The 10,713-nt window shown below is 46.9% G+C and overlaps 1 protein-coding gene across 1 annotated transcript; it reads left to right on the top strand.

Moving 5' to 3' along the window:
- The first annotated feature begins 3,313 nt into the window (after positions 1-3,313).
- LOC136297499 (nucleolar pre-ribosomal-associated protein 1-like) lies at positions 3,314-6,954 on the top strand. Its single transcript, XM_066197442.1, has 4 exons — positions 3,314-3,376; positions 4,705-4,759; positions 5,212-5,351; positions 6,534-6,954. Exons 1-4 carry the CDS (start codon positions 3,314-3,316, stop codon positions 6,606-6,608), a joined length of 333 nt encoding a protein of 110 aa, XP_066053539.1. The 3' UTR covers positions 6,609-6,954.
- The last annotated feature ends 3,759 nt before the right edge of the window (positions 6,955-10,713 follow it).

Genomic DNA, 10,713 nt, shown 5'->3' with positions numbered 1-10,713 from the left:
AGTTTTTTCCAATTCTGAATGTGTTTTGGATGCTGTAAGTTCTCACAAGGCGCTATGGATGATACGATCTAACAAGAGCTTCAAGTGTGCTGTAATTTGAACTGGAGAGGACCAATTCTGTGAGCCAGAGTAAGGAAACATTCTTGTGTGTGTAAACAGAAATTGGAATGAATACTGAGTGAAGTACTCCACCCAGCAGGTTTAGAAGGAGGGGAATGATTTGCTGTTTTCTGCTATTTTTTGACTTGCTTCAGAGAGAGCGAATTCAGCTAAGCAAGTTCTGAGTTTGATGATCATGAGCTGCTCCTTGGCCAAACTAGTCAAAACACCATAGAGACCCCCACCACTTCACGAGACAGAAGATGTGACCCATGAAGTTTGCAAAGCCAGTCTCCTCACGTTTCATTTGGAATGAAACTTCACTCCATTTCCTCAGGAGAGGCAGCAGAAGGTCCCCGCTCCCCACCCCCCTGAATGCTGCCAGTCTTGCTGGCACTTCTCCTGTACGCAGATTATTTTTTCTAGCAGTGCACCTGGCACTTGTATAGACATGAAGTGAGAGGCATGTCCCATCTCAGAGAGCTTACTGCTGCAAACAAGAGAAAACATGACCTAAGGTGGAGGCAGAACAAATGCACCAAGGAAAAAGCCCTGGCTTTGTTGCTCTTGCCCTGTTAAAGCACCCAAATTGTCCCTGGTCACTTCCCGACATGATGTTTCAAAGACACACTGGGAAAGACTGTGTGTCCTGCCCCTCAGTTAGGAAGGACATTAGGCCACAGTTACTGGGTGGAGCACGGTCAGGGAAATCACCCTCTTTGTCAAAGTGCTTTACTACGGTTTTATGAGCCTGCCTCTGATGGGTCGTTATCATGACACTGTTCCCCTTCCGTAAGTATTTAAGACAAGATTTTCCAAAATGACCAATGACTACGTACTTGAAATTCAAGACAGAAGCTTTTCAAAGCCACAGAATCAATGTCAAAACACTGAAAAAACTGTGGCTTTTCCAAGAGCCTTGAAAAAATCGGGCTTCCAGATGTCTCAAGTTAGGTATGCAAAGGCATGCAAAACTGGTGGTGTTTCAGAAAAGAATAGCCCGTATCAATATCTAATCAGTGAGAGTTAATAGTTTTGAGATCCAGACCTCAGGCTAATTCGACCTGAGCACGGTGAAATTAGAAGCATATAACAAAAATTTAAAATGATATTGCAGTGCTTGTAAGTGCCTGCTTTTCCCATCAAGACTGTAAGGGCTCCCTGGTAAATTCTGTGACTCAGTGACTTTGTCAAACTCAGACTGGATGATGCTTGAAGATTATTCCATGTGTATAAGGTGGGAAGGATTTCAGTACACAGAAATACCCGAGAATCGCAGTAGATACTCAGAGGTGCTCTCAGCAAATGCCTCCTCTGGCTATGCACAGCCTGCTCATTGACACTTTTCTGTCCTCTTCCCTTTTTTTCTGATCTTTCCACCCATCTTCAGCACCTGGGCATGCAGCCCAGTTCCAGAGTCTCCCCATGCTCTGACTCAAAGCCCTGATGCTCATAATGCCTGGTCGGCAGATCCTCCCATATCGACAGGCTCTAATATTCCTCGTGGGAGGAAGATAAATTGCCATTAGTCAGGCTTAAAATGCACTCCTTGCACTCCAGCTGAAATAACTACGGGACTGGAGGAGGAGGAAGAAGAGGAGGAGAGATGATTTTGTTTTACAGCATCTAGAGTAAAAAAAGTTGTGGTTTTACCTCAGCCTTGCCAGCCCACTCGTCTCCTGGGTCCATACACGGACCTTGCACATACCCTGGACTCCTCGATGCCGAACTCCTGGAATTCAAGCTCTGCAATGAATGTGTCCAAGTGTGTGAGCTGGCACTGGGCTGATCCCAGCAAGGATCATGGAGGTGCAGGGCACAGGGCATTTGGACATGTGATGACAAAGAAGAGATAGTGTTGGGAGCATTCCCTTCTTGGGAGGCCGTGCCGAGGAGGTGGTCCTGTCAGCCCATCTCTGGGCAGCGTCACCCTCTCTCCTTCTGTCATCCCATGCCTCAGGGTGCCAAAGGCTGGAAAGCAGGAAGATTTGACAAAGAGCTCTATATCACACTTGAAATTTGGGGAAAAACTGAAGGAAACTTTTCTGTGTAATAGTTGTGTAAACTGAGAGCGAACACTGAGAGCTATAGTTTTAAGGTGCGATTTTGGATTAAATGTATTCCCTCTGAATGCTTTCTATACTTAATTTATACATAAAATGAAACATTTATTTTAAGACACTAATGCGTTTCTTACCAAAGGAGTGAAGGGTGGGAGATTGCAACTCACAGATGAAGTGAAGTGAAACCACCACAGGGGTTACTGTAACTGTAAGTGGGGTATCCCAACAGCAGGACAGGTTTGGGCTGGGATTAGCATGGGCTGTATAGCTGGGGTCATGCAAAGGTCTGTCTGCAGCCCTTCTCATAGTCCCTCATCTGCAGGGAGAGGCTGTAGGCCTGGAGATCAGGCTGAGTTTGGGAAGGGTCAGGAGGACACGGTTACGGAGTGATGTAAATGCGTATCAAGAGACTTGAGGGGTGGCAGTGTCAGCTAGAGAACAGCAAGGATCCATGGCTAACGGCTGGAGATAGGGGCTGCCTGAGGAGGACAGGAGTGCTTAAGGCTGAAATCAGAAGAGAAACCTCGGTGAAGATTTTGTGTTAGAAATGGTCTCATCTGCCAAATCAGATATTTGTCTTCAGGATTGCACGAGTAAGGAATCCCACAGCAAAGAAAAAGGTTCAGGTTTGGGAGCAAAGGCAAGTTGGGCAGGACTGCGGGGCTGGGGCTTAGCTGTTTACCTTCTGTTCAGGACAGTAAAGGCCTCAGAGGACGTAACTGAGGCAGGAAAGGGTCGCTTGGCTCAGTTAGTCTTGTATCTAGAACTGTTCCTTGAACAAGGGGGGGAGCTGAGGTTCATGCAAGGGACCAGGAATTGCTTTTTAGCCTTGAAAATGCCAGAGGGGTGTGTGTAACTTGGATATGATGATAAGTTCATCTGGCAAGAATCACAGAATATTTTGATTTACTGAAAAACCGGGCAGCTCAGAAGTTACTACTCGACTCATTGCTGCTCCCATCTGTTGCACACGTAAGCACAGCAGAACAGATGATTTTTTTCTGAGCCTGAGGTCTTCGACTGACCCTCCGTAAATGCGTCTTGCCAAAAAGCAGACTCGGGGGAGGAAAGTTGTCAGATATAATAGAGAAAGAAAAGGACACAGGCTTCAAAGTCCACTCCAGCAGAACATGGAAGTGACCTGGCTGGAAATGAAACCCGTAGTCTGCTTCCCCAGCCTCCTGGAAGCCTCTAACAGCTCCACAGGCAGTGAGGTGAGAGAATAATTTAACTTCAAGTTGAAATAAAAATAATTTTCAGTAGCATTCTGCAGTACTTTTAAAATACTAGAACCATGAAATATGGTGTGATGATAACTATCAGGCTTGTAAGCCTGGTAACTAGGACTTTTACCTTGAAGATCTCAGTATGGGTACTTTAAGCCTTTTATAACAGAGTTAAATCAAATTTTTTTTTTCCCTAGTTCTGCTAGCACTAGCCTTTCTTTTCACCCCCTCAAAAACAGAGCAACTCCCTCTTGAGAATGTTATTTACTTTCCATATTATGTGCTTACCGATTTCTGGAATTGCCAGTGTATTTGGATACCTGCATAAATTTAAGTTTCAAGAAAACTGTAAGGCTGAAACAAAAGAGAGAGACCGCTGCAGATGGGATACTGGGAAGGAATTCTCGTCTGTGAGGGTGCTGAGGCCCTGGCACAGGGCCCAGAGAAGCTGTGGCTGCCCCGGATCCCTGTGGCCTGACTGAACTAGAGGTAAAGCCGCCTGGGTGTCCTGCCCACGGCAGGGGGTGGGAAGGGATGGTGGAACGAGATTGAGGTGAATGTTTTGAGATTAATTCGTGGGTTTTTTAATAATATACTTTATAAGCCTGTGTAGTAGATATTTTAGAGTTAGTTTGTGTTTTACTGGATAACATCACTTTCTTAAGCGTAAAGGAATGCGGGGTTCCTGGAAGACATTCCTCTGCCGAGAGGGAAGATAATCACCCATCGCGGAGAGAAAGGAGGGTGTGACCCCTGGCTGATGGAGCTGAGCACCGCCATCAGCCACCGTCAGCCGAGTGCTCAGCGCCCCACAGCCATCATCCCGACTGTCGTCAAGGACATACATCTCAATACCCGGTTCCAGCAAACCCGGACAAAAGCTTCTGTCTCCCCGGAAAAAACTATTCACCTGACTTGCAACCGTAAAAGACCCTAGATGAATATGAATCAAGAATCATACACACAAAGAACCCATGACGTAATCGGTTGCCCAAGCCCAAAAACTGTATAAAAACGGGCTCTGCACACTCTGAATTTGTGAACCGGAGGGGGACTCTGTGCCGTTCCATGGTAACTATTTTTAACTCTTTTTTGCTCACCTGAGCACCGGTCGCTGGGCAGGCCCGACAACTCGGCCGGGGCGGGACCGCAGCACCACCCTGCCCGGGCCGCGATATCTCCGGGCCGCTGCCGCTCCCGCTCCGCCCGCCCCTGCCTGCGGGAGCTGCGGCGATTCCGGGGTGCCGCCGTGCCGGCTCCGAACCGGGCATGGCCGGGAAGCGGAGCGGGGAGCCTGCGGCCCGCGGGACGAGGAGTTCGATGGCGCCCGCCTCACGGCGCTGCTGCGGGACCCCGCGGCCGCCGCCAAAGGTGAGGGGCTCTGCGTGGCGGGAAAGACGCGCCCTGAGGCGGCCGCGCTGGACAAAGGCGGCCGCGCCGTCCCGGGCGGAGGCGGCCGCGCCGTCCCGGGCTGAGGCGGCCGCGCCGTCCCGGGCTGAGGCGGCTGCGCTGGGCAGAGGCGGCCGCGCCGTCCCGGGCGGAGGCGGCTGCGCTGGGCAGAGGCGGCCGCGCCGTCCCGGGCTGAGGCGGCCGCGCCGCGCCGTCCCGGGCGGAGGCGGCCGTCCCGTCCCGGGCGGAGGCGGCCGCGCCGTCCCGGGCGGAGGCGGCTGTCCCGGGGCACGTCGCAGGGGGTGCGTGGCACCGGTGCTGCTGCTGGCGGGGCTGGCGCACATGGCACCGCTCGGCCCCTCAGGGTCGCGGCCGGGCCGGAGCGGGCCCTGCACGGGGCGCCGGTGCCCCGGGTTGACGCTGCGCCTTTGCAGGGCTGGAGACGTTCGTGTCCGTCGCCAGGACGCTGCCATCGGCCCAAGTGTACGATGTCGTGGAGAGATCCGTGAAAATTTCCATGGAGTGTGCTGAGATATTCAAGCTTCTCGATGGAGAAAGGAAGCCGGAAAGTGAAGTAAGTTGGACAGGGGGCTTGTAATTCAGGGACTGGCGGCTGCAGTCCCAACAATCCCACCCTGGAGAAGAAGCGACAAAAGGTTGCCAGAAAATGGTCACAGTGGCCAAGGCTGCCAGAGCTCCAGGAAGGTTTGGGCAGCGCTGTCAGGCGTGGGACTGTTGGGGTGGCTGTGCAGGACCAGGAGTTGGACTGGATGATCCTTGTGGGTCCAGCTCAAGATACTCTGTGGTTCTGTGAATAAATGCTTTGTGGTGTAGATAACTCTGATAATTGATTATGGCTTTGGTTTGGTTTTTTTCTTTTTTTCTGGAAGTAGCAGTGGCAGAAGCACCTACCGAGTGGGAGATGCTCTTTTCAGTTCATAGATGTTCCTGGATTTAATGACACACACAGCCAATCGTCCCGTCCAAATCAAGCTGTTAAGGTTCTTTAAATGTTATCAAAAGATCTTTTAGGAAATAAGGGGATCAATAAAAGCAGTTAAGTAAGCAAAACAATAGTCTGGTGAAAGTAAATGTTCTTAGGTATCTCCCTGATATATCAGTATTTCTAGGAAGCCGCTGGTAAAGTTGACCTCATTTTTCTTATTTTAGCTGGACACAATTTATCCTCATCAGAATATGACGAATGAACAAAGAGTTCAATAATTTTTCACTCTGAATGCTGGTGCAGCATTGCTGACTGCTTACAACATAGTACTGTATTGTGTGGCTTTTTAACCATCGCCTGCTATTCTTTGTCTTCCAGTATCATTTTTATCTGTGTCGTGTTCAGTGACAGCCTTCCCTCAATATCCCATTGCTCACAGGGGCTGGTGTTTGTAATGGGCGCAGCCCAGTGCTGTGTGGTTTCTGGATTCCTCTGCAGGGAAATAATTGCAAGACCGGAACAGCCCCAGTGTTTTTCTCGGGGACATTTTGTTTTTCGTCGTCCACTTAGGAGCAGCCGTCTCTTAAAGCAATGATTCCTTGAAACTACATGCTCTCCAAAGTGATCTTTTCCGAGAGGAAGCATTAATTTGGGAGAGAATCTAAAAGTTAATGTCACTTTCGTGTGTGGAAGCTTTCCTCTTGGGGTGGGGTTACCCTTTATCGATGGTGGTTATTACTATTTGCTCAGCTAATAATTTCAAGTCTTACCTGATGTTGTCAGATACTAACATACTTTTTTATCCGGCAGATGCTGTTAGTCTTTCAAGCCCTAGAAGCCATTTTACTGAGGACAGCCAGCGACCGCTCACATTTGTGGGAATGAACATCGTCAGAAAGTTGATTCATTCCTATATGAGACTGGTCTATGCTGCTTTGTATTCTGAAAATCACAAGTAAGTCTTCTTGGTGCTCTGCTGGAGAATCTCTGTCAGTTGATCTGGAGGGACTGTACGGGACGTTTCAAAATTCATCTTGAGTTATTGCTAATAATCCACCTTTATTTAATAATCCTTTTCCACTTGTCATAAAATAATTGCCTGTGGAAGTCTTTGCAAAGTGAAAGCTCTGATGCATCATACAATCCAGTGCTGTAGGATAATTTCCTGAAGGTGTAGTTTTCATCGGTTGGGCCTGCCCTGGTGAGAGCTAACACTGGTGGTACCTTGAGTCCTCTTAATTTATTGCTGCTTGATTTGTGGGGTGGAATGTACTGCGTGGAACAGGGCTGGGCAGTCTTCCTGTGACAGCAAAAAGAGCTGCTCTTGAGTTCCTTGTTTTCCTGTATTTTTTTTGGAGTCAGGTTGCCATGTTTATAATAGATTTTTCTCTTTCAGACTGGCTTTTTCTGTAATTTTTTCAGTCTCCTAAAACTGAGGTCATTTTAGGTTGCTCAATAACTGTTGTTATTTAGTCCAGACCAAACAATTTCTCATGCTCCTGTGGATGGGGAAAAAAGTTGCAAATGCCAGAGACATTTCAGTACAGACCTGGGAGGAAGAGGGAAGCAGAGAAAAAATCAGACTGAAATTGACTTGGCCGAGGCAAATGACTCATCTTTCAGTCTTTGAGCAGAACTGGAAAACCTTTTCTCTGCTTGCCTAGTTCATAGGCACAGCTGTGCTTCCTGAGCTGTGCAGTTGATCTTATTGCAGCAGGCTTTTTAACCTGACAAAGAATCTCAAATGTGTAAACTGGAAACAAATTTTGAGGCTGTGCAAGATGTGCACTTCTGATGAAATGTTTAAAGATTGCAGGTTCTGGAGGAATCCTTCTAGAACCTGCACAGAGGGGGCTGCAGATTTCTGGTGGGAGATGCTCTGCATTTTCTGTGCAACCTCTTTGCTGTGCAGAGGGATTTTCTTTATTGCATGTCTAGATGGGATCTCTGCTTGAACCACACGGCTTTTTACAGATTGTCCATGACAGATGCACGATGGACAGGTTACAAATGTGTTCATGGTAGTGGCTGTTCAGATGATGGAGGTCTGCTGTCCTCTTATGTATTCCTGTTGAAATAAATGGCAGACCTCTATGAATTTAGGAGTTCATAGAATCATAATTAAGGCTTGTGTAGTCCAGCCCCACTGCCATGAACAGGTCATCTTAGAGTTGTTCGTTTTGACACTTTCACCCTTTTAAACTACTTGATAAAGGGAATATCCAGCCTCACCTTATGGCTTAATTTTGGGGAAGAATATGAAAAGGCATTTCCTTCTCCCTTCCTCCCTCACCCCTCTTTCCCAGCTGCTGTTATTACTACCTAAAATAATTGCTTTGATTATTTAACTTCCCTTCTATTTTCTCTTGAAGTTTTAATCTGTTGGTTTGGTGATTAGTATAACCATGATCCTGGAAATAACCTGCAGGTTTTCCCTCTGCTTTGTGTTTTTAGGATGAGCCAGGGGTGCCTTACACTGCTGTCAGCAATGGTGGCTCAGGGCCCGGGTTCAGCAAGGGATCTATATAGTCATTTCGATTTCAATGAAATACCTGCCTGGATTGTTGGAAAGAAGATGCAAGAAGGTAAATTAAGGTCCTGCATGCAATGAAATGCTATGCCATGTCTCCACCAGCATTTTTAGCTAACTGTTGGGAACAAACTGTTGCCAATGTTTGTTGTATTTTCATCTGCAAGAACTTAACTCTCCCTTCCTGTCCTGTGTCAGGCTGAAGTCCTTGACTGTGCCTAACTGGGCACATGAAAATGCCTTACGTGTTGCCAACGAGCTGTGGAGAAACATAAATGTACAGTTTCTGTGAACTGTCCTTCTGGTGTCTAAAACAGAGTGAAAGCGATAGTACACTCCTGGAAACTAGTCAGTCATTTTGTGGTTTGGTCCCACTGAAATAAATGGAAGTTGGAGAGGGGATATTGCTCAGTACTAATACAGGGTAATTGTGTTTGAAAGCATAAACAGAATAATCCAAATTATCTCTAACTGGAAATCCTTAAGAGGAATATGTGAGTGAGGGGAAGAAGTCACTCCTCTTTTTCCTGAAGAAACTATCTCTTGTTTCCTCCCTGTTTGCTAAAAATAGTCAGGATTGACACAAACCAGAACAAGAATATCTAAGTGTCATTCCAAATGCAAGTATAAAATTAATCCAGTATTGTTTGCAATGTTGACATATTGTTTCTAGATTTTAAAGATTACTTGCAGAGTGAATGTGTAAGTTTGTGTTAGGTTTGTGCCATGTGAGGTGAAAATTCAGACGTTTTCTTTATTAAGCAGTCAAATGGAAGGCAAAAAACCAAACATCCCTTTTTCCCTGGAACCACCTTTTATAGTTCTGGAACTGTCAGATTCCTCGAGTTTTGACCTCACTGCAGGAGTTGTCTGCAGGAGTACCTCCACCCTTAATTTTGAGTGCTTGGGTGTAGTCTTTTGACCACAAGCTGCTCAAGTGCTCCAGTAAGGTACAAGGAAACAAGCATCCAAAAGGTCTTACTCTTGTACAGCTTTCCATGAAATTGTGTCACAGCTGGTTATCAGAGGTGAGTTTTTAACACAAAAATACCAGGCCCAAAGCTTCCAGCAAAATTTTGTTTGTTTCTATATTTCTTCTTTCAGCCTTTTCATGAGTCCCTGCTGCCTTATCTTTTGCATACACAGAATCATCTTTACATGCAGATTATTTTGCACAGCAGGTTTATAAAAAATTGTAAACCATGGGGGGACTCTGTCAGGGAGTGTAGTGATAGGATGAGGGATGAGGTTTTTTTTAAAAGAGGGTGTATTTACATAGGATATTGGGGGGAGATTCTTGGCCATGAGGGTGGTGAGACGCTGTCCAGCACAGGTTGCCCAGAGAAGCTGTCACTGCCCTGTCCCTGGAAGTGTCCAAGGTCAGGTTGGACAGGGCTTGGAGCACCCTGGGATAGTGGAAGCCATCTCTGCCCATGGCAGGAGGTGAATGAGGTGATCCTTAGGATCCTTTCCAACTCGAACCATTCCGTGATCCGTTGTTCATATCCTGTGGTGCTGTTACAGGTCAGGGTGTCGCTGCTTCCACTGTGCCTGAGTTGGTAGTTTTATACTTGCCCCTTTTAATGGGCATTTTTGTGACCTGACCAAGCAGGGCACAAGTGAGGAGGTTCAGTGACGCAGGGTTTGGCATGAAACTGCTGTTCATGTTTCCTTTTTCTTTAGATCTGTGGCCTGGTCTCATATCTCTGGAATTGAAGAGCACGTGAACTAGCACATTTTCCTTTTTAGGTAAAAGTGATCTGCTTCATGCCAGAAGCGTTTTAGCTGAATACACTGTGGATGTATTGCATGTAAATGTGGGTCTGTGGCTGCATGCAGCATGTTTACAGAAGTTGTTTCATTTACCCATTTGTGGCACTGGTACAGGTAATCAGCAGTTGCAGTATTGATTCTGCAGTTGGGTACCGCCTGTGTGCTGACAGCTTTTTTTTTAATTTTATATTTACATTTTTATGTTTCCAGGGGAGAACAGATGCCCGCATGGCCTGTATTCAGTTTGCTCTCTCCTTTCTCATTGCTGGTGGCAGTGCAGTCTTGGCACAGGTGCTGGAATTAAAAGGTACTTCATAATTGCATTTGGGTTTTTGTTTTCTAAGGCACGGTCATTTACATGACCTAATTAAAATGCAAACCAGGTAGAGAGCACTAATGGGGCAGCAAAATGTCAGCACTGGCAGTCCAAGGCTTGGAAACCAGTGGGGCAGCTAGGTTCTGTAGGACTGCAGCTGTAGTTCCTCAGCATTCTGTGGTCATCATGCTGTCACTTACTCCCAGTTCACCTTTAACAGCTTTATTTGCATTGTGGCCTCTAGAGAATTCCTTTCTAATGGGAGCTGAGACTCAGGCAAACAAAGTTTATTTGTGGCATTCATCCAGTTCTTTCTAGCTCCCTGAGGGAGATGAAGTTAACAGGGAAGAGTTAGGTGTTGATTGTTTTGG

Source organism: Chamaea fasciata, unplaced genomic scaffold (genome assembly GCF_029207755.1).
Source record: "Chamaea fasciata isolate MVZ Bird 193981 ecotype frontalis unplaced genomic scaffold, bChaFas1.0.hap1 SCAF_15, whole genome shotgun sequence".
NCBI classification, from domain to species: domain Eukaryota; kingdom Metazoa; phylum Chordata; class Aves; order Passeriformes; family Sylviidae; genus Chamaea; species Chamaea fasciata.
The sequence above is the reverse complement of the archived record's forward strand: the minus strand, read 5'-3'. Positions and strand labels throughout refer to the sequence as shown.

Coding starts and splice junctions, on each gene's coding strand:
- LOC136297499 (XM_066197442.1), top strand. CDS start 3,314: ATGAAACCCGTAGTCTGCTTCCCCAGCCTCCTGGAAGCCTCTAACAGC. Junction 3,377..4,704: donor ACAGCTCCACAGGCAGTGAG/GTGAGAGAATAA, acceptor CGGGACGAGGAG/TTCGATGGCGCCCGCCTCAC. Junction 4,760..5,211: donor CCCCGCGGCCGCCGCCAAAG/GTGAGGGGCTCT, acceptor GCGCCTTTGCAG/GGCTGGAGACGTTCGTGTCC.